Here is a 20154-nt window from a genome sequence, read left to right as displayed (position 1 = left end):
AGACTACAGGAAGCTGAATCGGGTGACCAAAAAAGATGTGTACCCGCTCCCACGTATTGATGACTCCCTTGACAGACTTCGGCACGCTCGCTACTTTTCTTCCATGGACTTGAGGAGTGGATACTGGCAGATCGAGGTAGACCCAAGAGACCGAGAGAAAACCGCTTTTGTGACGCCAGATGGTTTATACGAGTTTAAAGTCTTGCCTTTCGGTTTGTGCTTCGCGCCCGCGACATTTCAAAGGCTTATGGACACGGTACTTTCGGGATTGAAGTGGAAGATGTGCCTAGTCTATCTGGACGACGTTGTAGTATTTTCAACGACTTTTGACGAGCATCTCCAAAGGCTGGAAGTTGTTTTACGTGCCATACGGTCTGCGGGCCTAACATTGAAACCGGAAAAGTGTCATTTCTGTTTCCACGAACTTCAGTTTCTCGGTCACGTCGTCAGTAACGTAGGCATCCGACCCGATCCTGGAAAAATTGCCGCTGTCGCACGGTTCCCAGTACCCTCCAATAAGAAGGCTGTCAGACGCTTCCTGGGCCTTTGTGCCTATTATCGCCGATTTATCGCAGACTTTGCCCGCATCGCGTCGCCACTAACTCGTCTCACAAGAGACGACGTTGCCTTTGAGTGGAACGAAGAACAGGAGGCTGCCTTTAATGACCTGCGTCAACGTCTTCAAACGCCCCCAGTGCTTGCCCACTTCGATGAAGAAGCCCCGACGATGCTTCACATAGACGCGAGCAATGTTGGTCTGGGAGCTGTGCTTGTGCAGCAGCAAGAGGGCACAGAAAGGGTAATCGCTTACGCAAGCAGAACGTTAACACGTGCTGAGGCTAATTACTCTACAACTGAGAAGGAATGTCTCGCCGTGGTATGGGCGGTTTTAAAATTTCGCCCGTATTTATATGGCCGCCCCTACAAAGTAATTAGCGACCACCACTCATTGTGCTGGTTAACAAGTCTAAAAGACCCTACCGGGCGATTAGCGCGTTGGAGTCTCAGGCTGCAAGAATTCGATATTGTAGTCGTACACAAGTCAGGCAAGCGACATATGGACGCCGACTGTCTGTCCCGTTCACCCATTCAGTCGGCAACCCTACCTGAAGAGGAGGAAATGGCATTTCTCGGTGTCCTCGACACGACCGCCATTGCGCAGCAACAACGTGACGACGCTGAGTTGCTTGGCCTAATTAACTACTTGGATGGCAGATCTCAGAAGGCGCCAAGAGTTTTCGCAAGAGTGTTGTCATCATTTTGTTTACGGGACGGAGTACTCTACAAAAGAAACTTTTCGCCGACGGGATCTGCCTATCTGCTCGTCATCCCAGCAGCCCTTCGTACCGAAGTACTCCAAGCATGCCACAACGAGGTGAGCTCTGGTTATTTGGGTTACACGAGAACGTTGGCCAGAATACAGCAAAAGTATTACTGGCCAAGACTAACCACAGCCGTGAAGCACCACGTCCGTGCCTGTCTCGACTGCCAGCGACGCAAGTCACCACCGACTAAACCAGCTGGCCTCCTGCAACCAGTACAGGTCCCAACAGCTCCATTCTACCAGATCGGCATGGACATTTTGGGCCCACTACCTACTTCTACTGCAGGGAACCGGTGGGTTATCGTCGCGACGGATTATCTGACCCGTTATGCCGAGACAAAGGCTATCCAAAGAGGTACAGCAGCAGAGGTGGCAACATTTTTCATCGAGAACATATTACTGAGGCATGGTGCACCATCCGTCGTGATCACAGACAGAGGAGCCGCATTTATGGCAGCTCTTTTGGATCACGTCCTAATGCTGAGCGGAACAGCGCATCGTAAGACCACCGCCTACCACCCACAAACGAACGGGCTGACAGAGCGTCTAAACAAAACCATTGAAGACATGCTTTCGATGTACGTAGACGTTGAACACAAAAATTGGGATGAAATCTTGCCGTACATAACGTTTGCGTACAATACGGCAAAGCAAGAAACGACGCGCCTGACCCCGTTCAGCCTCGTTCATGGACGAGAAGTACGAACTATGTTAGATGCGATGCTACCGCACGAAGGTGACGGCATCGATCCATACGCCAACACGTTTACGGAACGCGCGGAAGAAGCTAGGCAGCTTGCACGTTTACGGATCCACCAGCAACAAGAGTACGATGCAGGCCGCTACAATGCTCACCGCAGAACAGTCGTCTATCAAACTGGCGACAAAGTATGGGTTTGGACACCCGTACGGAAACGAGGACTTTCCGAAAAGCTTTTAAGAAGATACTTTGGGCCCTACCGAGTGCTGCGACAACTGAGTGAGGTTACTTACGAAGTTGTTCCCGACAGTTCGTGTAGTACCAATCGTCGCCAGCACCATCCTGAACTCGTTCACGTAGTGCGCATGAAGCCTTACGTCAGCGAGTGATTGCGTGAGACTTTTCTTTTTAAAAAAAAAAACTGCATTATTGACTTCGCATCGGGTCGATGCTCTTTGAGAGGGAGGCAAATGACCCGTGTCTGCGTGTGAACGACAACGATGATGTGGGGATTTAGCAGACACCAAGTAGTGGGCCTCTGGCTTGACTCAACAACAAGGAAGACAATCTTGCGGCTTAGCTGTTGAAAACACGCTGCTCTCGCTGCCTCAAGGCGTACTTGTGCTTTGTTCGCGTTGTACTGCGACAATATTATCTATCTAATATTATCATATTATCATATTATCATATTATTAATATGATAGGTAATGTAATTATTGCGATTTTACATCCCAACACCACATTATGATTATTAGGGACACCATAGTGGAGGGCTTTCAAAATTTCGATCACCTGGGGTTCCCTGCCATGCACCTGAAACTAAGTACACAAGTCTCTAGCGTTATGCCTTTATCGAAATATGGCTACTGCAGTCAGGATACGTTTCCAAAAGTGATAGTAGACCGAATGAAAGCACAAAATTTAAGACATAGTGCACTAATAAACATCACATAACTAGGTGGGCATAACATAAAGTAAATGAAAAAGCTTATTTGGCCCCATGCGGTAAATATCTGAATTAGAAAAGTTTCTATAATGTGTGTAGAGCATCTGTACTTCCAGTTCTGGTGTACGGAATGAAGGGCCATAGTTAGTGTAGTTTGTTGCATGATTAATAGTTTGCTGGAACAGGATTAAATAGCAAGAAAGGCGAAGAGAAAATAAAGGTGACAAACAAACGAGAGAGTCAGAAATGGAAGTGAGAGTGAGGAAGAGGACAGGAACTAATCAAGCGTAGCATAGACAGATTGAGCAAGAAAATAATAGAGAGAAACAAAAGTAGAAAGAGAAAGAAAGAGTGTAAGAGAGAAAAATCAGAGGAAGAGATAGAAAGAAGCAAAAGGGAAAAAAAGAGGGAGCAAGTGAGAAGTAGAGAGGGAATGAAAGGAAATATGAAATAAAATGGAAAGGGCAAGAGAGAGAGAGAGATTGATTGATTAATTTGTGGGGTTTATGGTCCCAAAATTACCATTTGATTATGAGAGACGTCGTAGTGGAAGGCTCCGGAAATTTTGACCACATGGGGTTCTTTAATGTACACCCAAATCTGGGTACACGGGCCTACAAGATTTCAGCCTTTGTTGGAAATGCAGCCGCCACAGCCGGGATTTGATCCCGCGACGTGCGGGTCAGCAGCCGAGTACCCTAGCCACTAGACCACCGTGGCGGGGCGAAAGAGAGAGAAAGCAACAAAATTAATTTAAACAAACAAATAACGAAAGCAATAAACAGAAAAAGTGAAGAAGAGAAAACTTACGCGATACAAAAACGAGGTCCCAGCTCCACAGTTCTTTCAGGCTTGGCACTATTAGTACAAAGCTGCTTTAAATTGTTGGGCGGAACATACACCTTCACTTATTGTTCTAATGCCTAATTGTCCTGTTACTGCAGCAATATTAAAAAAACTGTTTTGAAGGACTACGTAATTGTTATAAACTAATTTGGTCATTGTCTTCGTTGTACAGAGCGCTTTACACTTAAGGCTATACACAGATCTTTTTTCTATGTGTGTTGAAAATTGTTACCTCCCATGCGAGTTTTTCTGTTTTATGGATGTGATTTCCATTTTCTTTTCTGGTTTTTATGTTTTCTTAAGAAGTAGTGTTTTATTTGTTTATTCATCATTTGCATAAAAGAAACTTAAAGTCCTGTGTTAGTGTCCTCATTTATTGTCTGTACTTTAGGCCTTATCATGCTGCATATGCCACTGGATTGAAGCCTACGTGTTGTCTTGCATGGTTTCAGGTACGGTCGTGTGGAGGTCCTCTCGGGCTTCATGAATGGGCTGTTTCTTGTTGTCATTGCCTTTATGGTCTTCAGTGAAGCCATCACAAGGCTTTTCGACCCTCCACAAGTCAAGACCGAGCGTCTCCTGGTATGTTGTTGCGTTAGCTAGCGGCACTCTAACCTATCTTAATAATAGGTGTTCTGAGCACCGACTTCACAGATTCTAGCATGCTGTCTTCTTAGCTTTCTTTCCACAAATCCTACCTGTGTTGACGTGTTGTACTTAGCAGACGGTGTGCAAAGCACAAAATGAGGATCGGGGAATTAGTGCCCGCCCGTAGTAGCGCCTCAGTTTTCTGTAATAAAGCAGTCAACCACGGCACCAAGCTTGCTCACATAATTATGGCCTGCATTACCTTGTCTCTCAGGAATGCAGGCCTGTTTATGCAATAACATGTGATGCCAGATTATTTTCCCAATTTTCTTAATTTTTTTTATAACTTGGCTGTCCATCCTGCTCTTGGGTCGTTCAGGGCCCATTGTCAGTCAATCCTTACAAGTGAGCACATGCCACTGTATTACCAGGGTACTGAATTCCAAGAATATTTTATGTACTTTTAAATAACCCCTTGCTCTTCCTCGTGCATGCACTGCTTGGCACAATTGGTCACTGAACAGGTGAGACGTCCCCGCTACGCCACCGATCGCCAAAGAGAGGGAAGAAAATTCAACGCTTTTTCTATCCGGTTCCCTCTTGGCTACGTGTCTCAATCATTTCTCACATACAGGGATTCGTGCTGGGGCCGAGAAGTAAGAGACGCTACGACTTGTTTCTGTTTACTGATTCATTAAATTTAATACTAACTTAAAACATCGAATACTGCGTACATCAACCACTACAATAAATTATAACACATGATTTGGACATTTGCAACATGCGACGCCGGATACATAAGGGAAACAACGGTGCCAATGCAAAGGTGCCTCAATACAAAGTAAACACACGACGATACAAATGATAAAGTCATAAATTAACAAAACCGCGCAATGTCTCAATTCGCCACCTCCCTTCCCGCAAAGTTACTCTAAAGAAGGTGCATAAAGTCCGTCTCACGAAAGGTCCATGTTGACGGGGGCCTCGGAGCTGGTTGTTCAAATCGGGGCCGAAGGTTGGTTCTTTCCGTCGCGGTCTGATCTGTCTCCTTCCGTCACCATCTTCATCGTCTTCGTCATCGTCGCCTATGTCGTCCCTCTTAGTCGTTTCCATCTTAGCTTCTCTACCATTTCGAGCTCATCGCATCATCCCTCTGACTCCCTTCGACTCTTCACATCGTATCTCTCCGACCCTTCACATCGTATCTCTCGGACCCCCCAAGCTTGTCTCGTAGTCCCCTTTTTGTAGGACCCGACTCCGCCCTACCGGGGCACCAAAACCAGTCCGCCACTCCACGCGGCATATCTTTTCTTCTCAGTCTGAGTGTATCCTCTTCAACGGCCGCCCCCGCGGCCTACACCAGTAGAAAACCCTCTCCCAAACAAAGCCGAGCAAGTAACGAGGTACAAACTCAAGCCTCAGGGAGAGTGATGAGCGAACCGTTCGATGACACTTTAATTACGGGCGAACAATGGTCCCGATGTTTTCGGTACTTGGCGAGCCGATGTCCAGACCGTTTCAAGGTTTCTATGCAGCTCAGTGTCTCCCACGAAATTCTCCGTAGCCGCCGCTTCCTCGTCGTTCACCATCGCGGGCGGCCATCCGCGCAGAACGCAGTAAGAGCCCTGGCGCCACGGAGACTGACGAAAAGGCATAATGCACCCGGCACAGGCGCTTGCCGCAAAGGTCGCTTTCCCCGAACCAACAAAAGGTGTTCTGCTGCTCCCCCATGCCACAGATCTGAAGGGTGCGCGCCGATTATTGTACTCTGTCACACCATCTGTAGACGACAAGGCGCCGCCCGGTCCACGACTTTGCGTGGGGGAGCCCGTGAGAATAGTAGACATAATCCTTCTGGTACTTAACTCCGGAATGCCCTTTATGCGTGGGTTTGAAAACGAGCGCACACATCTCGAAAGGAGCGGGGTTCAGTCCGTGTTTGCGGGGACGTCACACAGGCATCATACATTACCTTCATCATTATGACATTTTCATATCAACGTTTATTAGTGTTTGCATTTTGGCATGACTAAATAGGTAATATATTAAGTATAGACCTTGCGTGAGGTAAAAATTCCGCCATATCCACGAAGTGAATGATGATGAGTGGGCGAAGCTCCAAAGGTAAACCTGGTAAACCATGAATCTTCTGTACATTTTGCCCACTCGATTTTATTACATCGCTCCCCCTAGCGTACGTCGCCGCACTAAATCGAACGATTACCTTCAACCAATGACACGCGCCATATGTGACATCATTCCTATTTTATAAGATCTCGCGTCTTTCATCAACTACAAGTACCGCTTTCTAGTTTATAACATCTTGCATCTTTTCATCATCAGCTACAAGTACCACCATCTAGTAAACACTACAAGAACTAAACGAGAGGTGGCTACATACAGGAGACGGTACCGCCATCTAGGGAACACTGCAAGAACTAAACTAGAGGTGGCTACATACAGGGGACGGTACCGCCATCTAGTGAGACACTGCAAGAACTAAACTAGAGGTGGCTACATACAGGCTACAGAGGACGCACAGCCCACGCCCTAAGGAGCTTCGCCCCTAAAAAAGTGTATGAGGACTTACATGTCACACAATCACCTTAAATATGCAGGGGATGAAAACTTAATTGTACATAATGTTATGAAATTTGTTGTTTAGCAGTTAATTAAATACATTGTGTTGCAAATTATGTGCTTAAAAAGCATGCATAATTTTCTATCTTTGCGTAACAGTAAATATTTGGCATTTGTGTACACATATTTCAGCACATCAAATATTTGAATGAAAACTACGGTATTTCAATTTCTTTTGACATGAATTTAGATTTTTCACAATTTCAAAGTACATATACGAAATAAACGAACCGAGAAACTTCTTTGCAAAAATAGTTTCGCCGCAGTGTAGGAATGTCATGACATAAAAACACTTGTCTAGAAAAACCTCATTGCCACGAAACCTCAATTCAAGGTTAAACAGTCATATTACCCTTGCATCATTTAATCAATTTCAAGCTTAAAAGCTTGTTATATGCACTTATATGCTCTAAGTATTCTCAATTTTAGAACATGGCGTATTTTACTGGTTATCATTTGCATCCTATTCAAATTGAAATTAGGAAGGAACAGGGCAGAAGTGAAAGGAAAACAAAAGGAGAAGTAAACAGACGAGATCACCATGTCTTGTCTTACTTCATTTAACATTCTCACTGTTTCTTTAGAAGATGCACGATCACCAGCTCCTTCTGAAATCGAAATCTTGCTGCTACGCAAAACTGCTTCCACTTGACTGTAAACGGAAAAGAAGGAAATACGCACATGCCTTGTTTCAATTGTAAAAAAATATAGTGCACGTCAGTTGTGTAATGACAAATAGGCTTATTTTTAGTAAAACCTCATTCACAGTAAAACCTCATTAACTTGAACACTGTTATTTTGAAATACTCTTTAGTTCGAAGGATTTCTGTGGTTCCCGTATTTTGCAATATAAGTTTGAGTGAATAATTAGAAGTGGTGCTCAGCACCAGTATGGTTGATTTGAAAACTTCGGGAGCCGTGTGCCGAGTCTCGGTCCTGACTTCGCCGCAAATCCATGTAAACTGTGGCCTTTAGAAGTCACAAGGCAATGCAGTGTAGTGATACTAAATGAGTGACAGGTGAAGCATCCCAGCCACGCTTCTGCTAGCGCAGAAAAAAAAAGGTGTTTTGTGATCAACCTAAATCTGCGCCTGTGGAAAAGAAGACGTGCTTCACTGCACCACAGTGGTCACAAGCTTCCAGCATGTTACATACTTCTCGCAACGTCACCACATTATGAATTACCCATTCTTTCTGGAAATATAACAAAATTAATAAAGGTCAGTCTAATTAAATTTGCGATGAATGCGAATTTCCAATTGGCTGCTGCTCCAGCAATTTGCGCACTTGCGCTGCTGGTGAAGCTCGTGTCTGCAACGCCTACTTCTGAAACTCAGTTCGAAATTTCTAGCCAAAACACATCGCGAATTCCCTCACACTGGCCATTATTAAGTTATTTGTTTCAGCAAAAATAAAAGGCAAATGGTTGTCGCTCCATGACGCGCAGGAGCTGCTAGGCAGCGTTAGTAGAACCAGCTCAGCTTTGCAGCTCCGCGCGCGCGCCAGCTCAAGCGGCTGATGCATGAATAGCGCTGCTGTTCCGTTTTGCTTCACATGCTGCGCCGCGCTTCGCGATGCACGTGTTGCTGCTCAGACACGACATCACGTTTTCAGCACTCGCTTACTTCTTTGCGCCATTATTTAGGGAACTGTCGTCTTTTACAAAAGAGTTCTAACTAGTGACAATGGACGTAACGTCCCTCGTCACAACTTTTCTTGTTTTGCGCTGGGCTGAAAAAGCATCTAGAGAAATGACACCGATCACGCTTTCGTTGAACCGACCCGAGATGCCAATGAGTTTAAAGAATTGGGGGACCCTTAAGGTTCACCTTGAAAAGTTGAACGCAATAGCCATATTCTGTACCAAGTGCGTACATTAAACTCTTTGTGCATGAAATATTTTCTAACTTTCTATGCACCCAATAAGTGGCCTTAAGCAAGTAGGTGCAGCCCCGCCGCGGTGGTCTAGTGGCTAAGGTACTCGGCTGCTGACCCGCAGGGCGCGGGTTCGAATCCCGGCTGCGGCGGCTGCATTTCCGATGGAGGCGGAAATGTTGTAGGCCCGTGTGCTCAGATTTGGGTGCACATTAAAGAACCCCAGGTGGTCTAAATTTCTGGAGCCCTCCACTACGGCGTCTCTCATAGTCATATAGTGGTTTGGGGACGTTAAACCCCACATATCAATCAAATCATTAAGCAAGTAGGTACAGTAACGTGTGTGCCTCTTGTAGTGGATGACCAACTTTAAACCATCAAGCGATTATGTTAATTGCATGTTCTGACACCCGATGGCAATGTACGCTTGTACCATGCATTATTACTGCAACGATTCATGTTGTACTACTGTGAAGCACCTATTCAGGCCACGTGTGTTTGTAAAGCATGAAAGTTACTTTCGCTGCATTTCTAGAGGAGATTATTTTCAGTATTCACAAGCAGACATGTGCCTTGTACCAAAAAAAATACTGTACAAAGACTTGTATGATGTAATGATGCCCACAGTGTTACAGAGATAACTAAAGAATAACGCCCCTGGGCAAGACGTGCAAAAGAGAGTGAAGAGACTGACAGGGTATCTATAGAATTTTTTTTTTTTTTTCAAGTTACACATGAGCACATTGCCTGTGATAACATGGCTGAAAGACAAAGGCATATTTATATCATGAACGCATGAAGCTCCTCCATTTCGGGGAGGGCACCCGCTTGAAATGGTCATTTTTTCTCTCTATGTCGTGGCGAAAAAAATTTCGGGAAGGGGTGGGGCATGGGACCGGTCTACCTAAACTACCCATTTGGGAAGTTTAGGTAGACAGGCTGAACATCTGTGGAGGCATACCACCAGCCGAGAATGGGCGCACAACCGTTACATTTCATCATAAACACTGCCCAGTGTTTACAAAGTGGCCCACTTGCTTTCTCTACCTGCACCTACGGAGACCATTGCGAACCTGCAAAGGTGGTGAAAACCAGTATACAAGAGGTTCGAAACCTATCAAAGAGGTTTGCACGCGTGTGGGTGCCTCAAAAAGGAACAAGATGAGGACAACTTTGCTCTTAAGCGAAAGCTTTCTTCAGTTTTGAATGAGGGAATAGAACGTGTCCTCGCTGAGCTTCCTCTTTTGCTAAGGCTGTCATTTATGACATCACTGAAGTAATGAGTGCTGGGTAATAAACAAGTGAAAGTATGCGAGAGAGATCACTAATATTTTAGCCATCTCGTGAGAGGCAGATTACTGCTCTCTTTAATTTCTTCTCACGAGAGAATTCTCTCCCGGTGAAGACAGCTAATATCTATGCATTCCAAAAAAAAAGCGGCTACGAGCAAACTGGATTTATAAAGTGTTTCCATGATAGCACGGCGGCCATTTAGTTGGGAAGTTTTACAGGCCCATGAACAACGGAAAGGGCATGAAAGATGCCCAGCTGATTGGAAAAAAATGAACTGCGCCACCAGACGAGTTACCAGAATAGAAGGATGACCGCGGACTAAAAACTCGTCCTGTGTACTTCAATTCTTATGTCTCGTCTTTAGTGCAGTTTATTTTTCTAATCATGTCTTACTAACTAGCGCCCAACACAAGCTTCTCATACCCAGCCGATTCCGCCCGAGAAAAGCGTTCCGGGGACTGTAAAAATGAATAAGTAAAAATAAACATAAAAGTAAAGAGAAGTAAATAAAAATAAGTTCGCCGATTAAGAAAGGTTTCTGAATGTTAGTGGTGATTATGGAGCAAATGTTTTACAAATTTTGGTTTTTGAAGCAGTTTAGTTTACTGCGCAAGTGTCAATGGCGAATGTTGGTTCGCACAATTGGCTAGAGCTGCGACGACAATGCGGATCGTTCGCCTTTCAGCAGACGACGCACGCATCTTGAAGCAAGATGGCACAGCAGCGCCACTAGTTCTCGCCTCCGCCACCGCGGCCACTTCGGAGAGCGCGTGCCTATGGGGAGCTGAAACTGACCTGGTTCTAATAAAGTTGCTGCGAGGAGCAGGTGACATGCTACCCGCGTGTCACCGTCACCGCTGTGTTGCAGTGAAGCACAGTAGTTTTTCCGCAGGTGCACATTTCAGTTGACCACAGCATTCCCCCCCCCCCCCCCACTGGCAGCAGCAGTGTCCACCGTTCACCCAACTTTGCAGCAAGATTCAATAATTCAAAGTTCTTTGCATCTCCCTTTTTGTATGTTTAGTCAATGCGAAACCTTACTTAATTCCAAAATATTTTACAGTCCCAATGACTTCAAATGGATGAGAGTCTACTGTATAATATTTGAACTATATGATTTGATATTATTCTATCAAATCACTATTCACTTGGAATTTGCATGAAGCCTGAAATTTCTTATTCGTACATCTCTAGTAAACAGATTGGAAATGTGGAATATATAAATCTTTTTCTTAGAAAAAAAAGTGCTTTCATGGGAGATGCTTATTGTAATTTTGGGCCTTTTGGTGTAATCAATTTGTGGCCAATGCACACCATTATAAAAGGATTCTTTTTTAGTTTTGCATTTGTGTTTAGTATGGTATAGGTACCGGTTAGTGCATAAAAGAACACTTGCAAAGCTGCCTAGAGAAGTAACAAGGTCAATGCGACATGTGTCGTCTCATAAGGTCATTTGATGTAGCAATTCTTTTCAAATGTACTCTTTGTGCATGCAACCTTTTGGCATTCTAAAGCTGTTCTATATATTGTTAAAAATTCTGTTTACGTCACTTAAGCTGTTATACATATAACGCTATCTATATGTTGTATTTGTAAACAGCAGGTTTGTGTTTGAGCCAACGTTTCAACAAGCAGACCGGTCTTCTTGAAAGCTTCAAAATGCAGGTTTGCTTTTTAAGAAGACAAGTGCGCTTGTCACAACATTGGCTAAAGCACACAGCCCTTGTTTACACACTTTCATAGTAAGCTTCCATCTTCCCTTTCTGCATTCATTTCAGATACATGTTATAGATGTGTGTTATAGCAGAGGTGCATTAATCTTGTGAACAGTATATTTTCATTGGTTTCATCATACTCCTCCTTCCCCATTATTTTTTTTTCAGACTGTTTCCATAGCAGGGCTTATTGTGAACCTGATTGGAATCCTCGCCTTTCGTCACACTCACTCGCACAGCCATGGGGCTAGCCATAGCCATAGTCACAGTCATGGACATAGTCATACGGGTGCCAACACAAATTTGCAAGGTGAGATGCATCACTTCGTACATTTTTTCCTTTTGCGATATGCTGGCTTTTTTTTTTTCTCCACTTATGACCACAGTACTGAGTACACATGTTTGGGCAAGATTTGTGACAGATTCTCTATGATTTTGTGGCGTCGTCACATCCATTCTGCAGGCCACACTTCTCGTGCAGCTCGTGCCTAATCCTCAAGGCACGAGCCAGAGTAGAACGCACATATGCGCCTGGCGGTCTGAACGCCTGCAGCCGCCACCTGTCTGCTTAGTTTTGCAATAAAGCGGCAAGACAACAGCATGGCCTTGTCGGCCGTCTTCACATTATGTCACGTCTTTCGTCATGTCGCAACATTTAGAACCATTGAACAGGTTCTGCTACACTTTTTCATTATGGTCAGAAAACACTGCTGATTGGTTGTTGGTGCTTCTAAGAACTTGAGAGCCAAATATTGCAGGACTGTGGGTGGCCTGGGATTTACAATAGATTCTCAAAGTCAACTATAAATCTTTCTTATCTTGACAAATGAGGCCATAAACCCAAGGTTCGCAGCCATTTGCTGATTTGAGCATCGTGAGTTATGTAGTTACCGTGGCTTGTATGCACTTGCAATCACGCTATAAGGAAGCAGCGCATTTAAAGAAAGAAAGAAAAAAAAGCTAAAGTTCATCATCTTGCCCCCTCCTCCCCTCCTTTCCTTGTGTAGCTTTCGATGTGTTCATTGGTATAAAAGCAGAAAAAGTTGCTTGAAAACTGCGACAAATCTCTGCAACTCCGCTCACACATGACTGATTTTAAAAACTTTTGCTACAGTTATTGTGAGGCAACAAGCTTTTTTTAGCAAGATTGTTTGTTAGCCTAGTTAATACTGGCTTAATGACATATTTTAGCTGCGAAATAGAACATACACAGCGCAAAAGAATACACGGCGGCCCGTCCTGTTGTGTGTTCCTTCACCTTGTGTATGTGCTGTTTCGCGTCTAAAATGTGCCTTTAAGCTTTTTCAGGAAGCCATTCGACAATCGCTTGAAAAAATGTTACAGGGCCCCTTTGAGTCCTGTCATTTCTTGTATTTATTTGTCTATTTGCAGGTGTTTTCCTTCACATCCTAGCTGACACGTTGGGCAGCGTTGGCGTGATAGTATCATCCCTGCTGATTGACCAGTTTGGTCTGCTCGTGGCAGACCCTTTGTGCTCGGTGTTCATCGGTGTTCATTGCCGTGCTCATTTTTGTCAGTGTGCTGCCTCTGCTTAAGCATTCCTCCATGATCTTAGTGCTGAGGACGCCTCTTCAGTTAGAAGGCAAGAAGCTGCCGTCCATGCTAAGCAAAGTAAGGAGTGAGCCACTAGTGTTGCATGTTTTACTTGTGTCATCTAGTATTAGCTTTGACTCATTAGGGAGTTTTAGATTTATATTTTTTTTACACAAATGGTTTTCAGCACTCAAAAAAAAAACTTCACATACTCAAGCATTTTGTATGCTGGACAGTTCACATGTCCCAGCATTGGGAATGCTAATATTCTCTACTGCAGATTTGTGTTAGTCTGTAGTGTTCAGATGATCCCGACTTCAGTCAAAGCTTTGTTTGTGTGGAATGGAACAAACAGCATTGTTACGAGTGCCGAGGACATTTTACGAAAGTCGGGGGTGGTGCATAATATGTGTAGATTGCATCAAAGTGCTACATTTGCAAATTCAGGCACCAAGCTATGCCAGAACTGTAAGAATGCCTTAGATTGCCTCGTTTAGACATAATCACATTTTGTAATGAAGTACTTCTGTCAAAGTGGAATAAATTGTTTCTAGTCTGACTCGTTTTGTACTGCGAGTGATTTCTATGAGTGATTTTTGAGCATCTTCCGTCATTTGTGGAGAGAAGAGAAAGCAATTTTTAGCTAACTTTGACAATTCCAGGCCGGGCGCTGCGCTATAGTATTTAACTTGCGTGTTGTCGGGAGCCTCTACTACCGATTGGCAGCGTTTCCTGACCATGCTCAAGAAGTCTTGCAGGGCCCCTTTAAGTTCACCATGAAGCTAGAATGATATGTTGGTGCCATAAAAGAAGGGAATAGGAGTTGCATTCTCTAACTGATTCTGCCATTGAATAAAGAAAGATATCTTGCTACGAAAATTGAAGTACATTCTTTATGCCTACATATAGTACAAGTCTCTTGTACATATAGTACAAGTTTTAAGATATCATCCTCGATTGAGAAGGTACCATAATGTAAGCCTTAGACTTTTTTGCATTAGGTTCTGATGAATCGTCGTCTTATTTGCTCTTCAACACAGTCGGAGAATGTCCACAGAATGCCTTTTTGTTTTCTCTTTTTTTGCGATTTCATTATCGCTGGTTGTTTTGAACTCATAAAATATTGCAGGCATGTATTCACAATGCTGCTAACATTTGCATTTTTTGCTATTTTTGACAATAGTAGTTAAGCTTCAGAACAGTGCAGTCTCTATATTATGCATTCTTCCAGCAAAATTATATTCAGTCAAAAAGGACAGGTGTCTTTTTCTCTACAAAATAACTTGATAGGTGCGTGCTGCTTCATGTACATTTCCTAGTGCACACTAGATGTTTCTACACAACTCCTGAGCTTGACACCTTTTGCGAAAATTGCATTGCACATATCTCACTGACAGCACTTTAGAATGCGCAGTCTATATTTGGCTGCCAAGCTGGCACAGTAAAAAGGTCATCCCCACCAGGTGTACATCACGTACTCACGTAATCACAGATGTGTTTCACTTTATTCCTTTCATTTTGGGTACTCATGTACTTCACTTGGTACTCACGTAGTCACACAAGTGTTTCACATTATATTTACAGGTCTTGAAGATTGAAGGTGTCCTGTCTTATCGCAATGAGCACTTTTGGTACCACACCAGTGATGTGCTGGCTGGGTCCCTGCACGTACAAATTGCCAAGGACGCCAACTCCCAGAAAGTGCTGAGTCAGGTAGCACCACATGCAGTCCTGTTTATCGACATAATTTGATTTGTTTGTTAAAATACTAAGAGAAGAGGCCCCTATGTCAACCAGAGGCTAAAATTTAGTTTGAATGTTGCAGCTGTGCATTAACTCACAATGAGGAAGTGGTCATGAGTAGTTTTTGAAATGGTGCTGTTATAGTGCAGCTGCTTGCATTTCACGATTAAAATTCAGTCCTCACTCATTTCACTTTTTCCTCCGGTATGCTTCATTCATTGTCTCATTTCTACTCCTCGCTGGGTGTTCCCTCTCGCTGTGCGAAGAGGATAGGCAGAATGTATGTGTACCTGCAAGCAGACAGACTGTTTTTTCCTGCCGCTGATGTGAGCAGACTCTGCTGGGGACATCACAACCAACTCTGGGGATAATGAAAGGCCTATAGAGGAGGACAGGATTTGTGTGTGTGTGTGTGTGTGTGTGCGTGCATGTGCGCGTGTGTGTGTGGGTAAGTGGGTGTGCATGCTTGCACGCTCGTTTGCTCAAATATGCACTTGTTTACTAGAAAAGTTCGAAAGTATATCGATTTAGAAGCCCTTTAGGTCACATTACTGGTTAAAATCTTTCCCTAACTAAACATCACTTATTCTGCCAGTCCGGTATGCTTCTCATTTATAAGCACAGCGGTAACTTTTGTTATAATGCATCAAGGGCTTATTATTGGGGCTGTGCGAATGCATTTTGTCAAACTTAGCTTGATATAACTTGACAAGTTATTGCTACCAGCTTTGCTTACCGTCATTCATGGTTCTGCAAAATCATAAATAGCAATAAATTTAGGGACGAACTAACAAATCTATCTTCATGTCTTCCTTACTTCTTAAATATGCAAATAAAGCTAATGAACTTGTGTGAACAAAAAAGGGGAAAATAATCATTTCGTTTGTTGATGTTCTTATGCTGCTTCTCACACAGGTGACATCGCTGTTCAAGGAACTGGGCATGCAGCACTTCACTGTTCAAGTAGAAAAGGAAGAGTTCTTCCAGCATATGTCCGGCCTTCGTGCTAGTACAAACTACTACAGCAATGCGCTTCTTAGATCAGCGGCGCATCAGGCCTCCAATGGTGCCTTGTCTTTGTGTATTGTGAAATCGATATAATTCCGTGCAGGGTATCACACATCGCAACTTTCTCAGCGTGTGCCTAATGGACCCTGCTGTATTTCTTGTACAGTGGACTCTTGCATAGTGTACACCTAATAAAATTATGTTGAATTATCGTATCCGAGCTTGGACTTACTAAAATGTGCAGAAAGGCTATTTGCATGGTGCACCCATTTCTGCAGCACATGGTGACTGCTGGTATGCTTAAATGTCATTCTACCTATGTATGATGTGGGTATAACCATGTAAAAATGTAGATATGCTGTATACCTGCCAAAGTGTGTACTGTGAGCTCACACAGGTACCACGTGAGTATTGTCCTATACGCCTGGAGTGTATTGTGGCAAAATTTTCTTACAGAGCAATGCCACGTATGGTGTATGCCAAGAACACATGTAGGCATGCTTAGGTGCTGGTTGCCTTTTATAGCAAATTCGTGCCTCGCAAAGTTATGTCACATGGCTTGCTTTCCTCGATTGATCATATTTAAAGTGTAGCCTTTTTATATATGTAGAAAAGAGACATGATCAATCGGTTTACATTTTTTTTACAATTAACATATTTTTTTCATAACAGAGAAAATCAAGTGACAAAAGGAAGCAAGGATGGCGTGACAAATGCAAGGCGAAACCTCTGAGCACCTGTCGGCTTTGCAGACAAAGTCTATCTTAAGGCAGAGCTACGTTACTGCAGCCAATAATACACTAAAAATACTACCGCGAAATCCCAAGCAAGTGCACCCCCCCCCCCCCCCGTACAGTCAAAGAGTATTCGACAAGATGAGAAGAAAAATGCCTTGCTTGGTCATGGTTCAAATTTCAAGAAGGCGCCGAGAACCCAAGCTTCTAATGAAATGCTTTATCCAATTCATTGCTTTAATTCACCCTGGTCGAGTGAATAAAAAGGCAAATGAAGCAGTGAAAGTGGTCGGAGAGGAGGCATGCAGGAAGGAAATTTTTCTCCATGAGAAGAGGCCGCAAATTTGAAATCTCCAGGAGAAGGGAGGGGGGAGGGGTGCTTCCTCAGGATTTTGCAGCAATCAGTGAAAAAATTTTCAATTATAAACTTGAGGACGGTTATATTAAAAAAGCTGTAGACTCAATATTTGTAGCATACCTATGGTACGGTACGAAGAACTTCATTTAGTGACCCAGAGAAGGGCCACCTTTTCAGGCGCTGGCATATCTATTTTAAAGAAATCTCAAAAATTGCACGAAATCCGAATTGCAATGGCGATATCGAAACTGATCGCGCCGATACACAGGAAAGGCGCCCGCTCTGTCCAAATAAACAATAAATAGCTTCGGTTTGAGCAAGAATCGAACCCAGGCTGAGCGCGTGGAAAGCATGCATTTTAGCACAAAAGTACGCCATTGCTTAAAACTGGTTCGGAAAAAAGAGAACTATAGCAATATTATTTTGTGGAAAGAGTTTTCTTAACGCATATTGTGTGGCAGAGGTGTCGAATCGCGCCAGGCATCAAAACCTGCGAATTGCGCAACGACCGAGTCAGTGTTGTAAACGCCCGTTCATTACGAAGTGCTCCTTAATCGTCACTAGCAGCAAAAACCATACCAACAAAGTCAGCAACTGCGATTGGTTCGCTCGTTGCCAACGGGTGCTTTGTTGGCCCTTCGCCGATTCGTAAAAGGAAGAATTATGGCGTAGTGGGCGCAGCGCAAATGAACTAGCAATAGGCATTCTCTAGCTTCCCTCTCTCTCATCCTTCTACTCCCCATTCTCATTTCCTCCGGCGTAGGTTAGCATCTTCCTCCTGTGCTCGTTGGCGCTCCCTTCGATTCCTGTTCCTCTTCGTGCATGCAAGTGACGCGCGTCCGTAACCACGCCCGAGCAGCGGGAGTCTATGCTGCTGAGCACGCGACCAATTCTGGGCGGTTCGGCTGGTCGCAATGTAGCCGAAGGCGCCGCCAAGACCCAGGCTTTCACCACCGCATGAGCTAGGAAGGGGGCGCTCCGGTAGAGTTATATATTCTCTCGACCTCCGCATTTTTTGACCACAGCAAGAACAAAACTTTCACAGACGTGCCGGTCACAGATTTGCGTGGACAAATTAATGACTTTAAGAGCTTCGCCCGTAAATTCAGTTTTGTCTCTCTCTCGTCTCTACCCTATAGCGATTTCAAAGGGCACCTGCTCATAACAGCGCCAAAGCGATATGTCACAAGACAAAGGGACACAACGACTACTGCAGCGCCGCGCCGAGTGTTGCGACACTTGTGAATGAGACATTGGCGATGGCAAGGGTTCTTTCCGCTTCCACCATGGAGACAACCCGATGTGGCCACGGCCAGGGTATTTCGTGCCAAATTGAATGCAAGAATCGCACCCATTTAGCCAACCAGGTTTACAACTAATCAGTTTAACAGCTAGCGAAAGTTAATGGCCGTGCTACAGCATAGCTATATAAGCACAGGCTATAAGTGTGTGTGGATCCCACCTCACAGGGTTGCCGAAGTCAGAAGCTTCCCCGTTGGACCACCGGGTAGTTTCACGAGCTCTTCGTTGTTTAGGCTTGACCTATGGGATTGAAGAGACGCGTAATAGATGTCATTGGCACGCAGGTACAACTTGATGGAAACGTACGCCGCAACAGCTAAACTGTGGTGGCATTGTACACAAGGCGTAAAAGCACTTACTAGAGAAGGGCTTGAAGCAACTGCCAGCGATGCATGCGGTGCGGCACGTGTACAGCCTTGGCCACGTCTGTGTCGAGCACGTGAGGGGCTGGTTTTCGCTCTGCGGGACGAAACCTCGATGCAGTTTCGGGCTCTGAAGTGCTGTATCAGAAGCATGTGCTGCCTAGCTGTCCGGCTGACCACATTAGAGCCGGAAACTGCCTCGAGGTTTCGCCCGCGGAGCGAAAAGCGGCTCCTCGCGTGCTCTACACAGACGTGGCCAAGGCTGTACAGCCTTTCTTTCATATCTTCTCGCGCATGCGTTCCTGCACTCGAGGACATTTTCACTTCGTGCGCTGGTGTCGCGATTCACCGCTGGTTTGCCAAGATCGACAGAGCTGACTACCATACACACCTCTCTTATAACATATATGTCAGTATCTGCTTTAAATATATTACATTAATTTGGCTATAGCGCACCATGACAAGAAGAGAGAGACACAGACACAGTGCTAACTTGCCACCAATGTTTAATACGTGATTACACATGCTATTTGTGCAATAACAGTACATTGATAAATCATAGAAAGCACCATGTAAACATACAGCACAGCTCACGCACGTGTCATCACTGATTTACGACAATCTGCAGTTGCCAACAGCAAAGCGATGATTCGAGATAACTCTTTTCTATGGCTGACAAGGCTGAAGTAGCCACACCGGCACATTTTTCTCTCATTTTGGGGATTCCATGTGATTCAATAATTTCACGTGTAGTTCTGACGCTTGACTTGTTCTCTCTTGTTCTGACTAACATTGCTTTAAAGCAGTCGAATCATACTACTTCTTGTGCGCGTTCAAAAGTCTTACACGCATTGGCGTGTGCTTCCCCATCACGGCGACCAGGTTTCCTCTGAAAACCCCTCCTCCCCTGCTAGAGTGTATTCTAGTACACTGTACCCCTGCCGCAATGGTCTCGCCCAAACATGCATGCTTAACTACAAATGAAATTGAAGCTCCCTAGGGCAGGCGGGGGCAAAGTCTGCCCCATATGCTTATTTTTCAGTTGGACGTGCGTCAGAATGGCCTATACACCGGGTTTATGGCCACACAAGCTTTTGTTGATGATGGTGGCTGACGGCCCCTGATGCTGCATCCTAAGAACAGTCTACTCCCCATCTTCACTCCTG

At 44.5% G+C, this 20154-nt stretch overlaps 1 protein-coding gene across 1 annotated transcript in view; it reads left to right on the top strand.

Moving 5' to 3' along the window:
* LOC119164661 (proton-coupled zinc antiporter SLC30A5) overlaps nt 1-16447 on the top strand; it is a 33459-nt gene extending 17012 nt beyond the window's left edge. Inside the window, 6 exon segments of the mRNA XM_075893776.1 lie at nt 4269-4398; nt 12096-12237; nt 13320-13432; nt 13434-13559; nt 15066-15194; nt 16140-16447. Coding sequence (XP_075749891.1) covers nt 4269-4398; nt 12096-12237; nt 13320-13432; nt 13434-13559; nt 15066-15194; nt 16140-16325 — 826 coding nt within the window. The 3' untranslated portion in view covers nt 16326-16447.
* Nucleotides 16448-20154: the final 3707 nt, after the last annotated feature.

The sequence above is a fragment of the Rhipicephalus microplus genome, chromosome 1 (genome assembly GCF_043290135.1).
Source record: "Rhipicephalus microplus isolate Deutch F79 chromosome 1, USDA_Rmic, whole genome shotgun sequence".
Taxonomy (NCBI): domain Eukaryota; kingdom Metazoa; phylum Arthropoda; class Arachnida; order Ixodida; family Ixodidae; genus Rhipicephalus; species Rhipicephalus microplus.
Note: the sequence above shows the minus strand (reverse complement) of the source record. Positions and strands in the feature narration are given on the sequence as shown.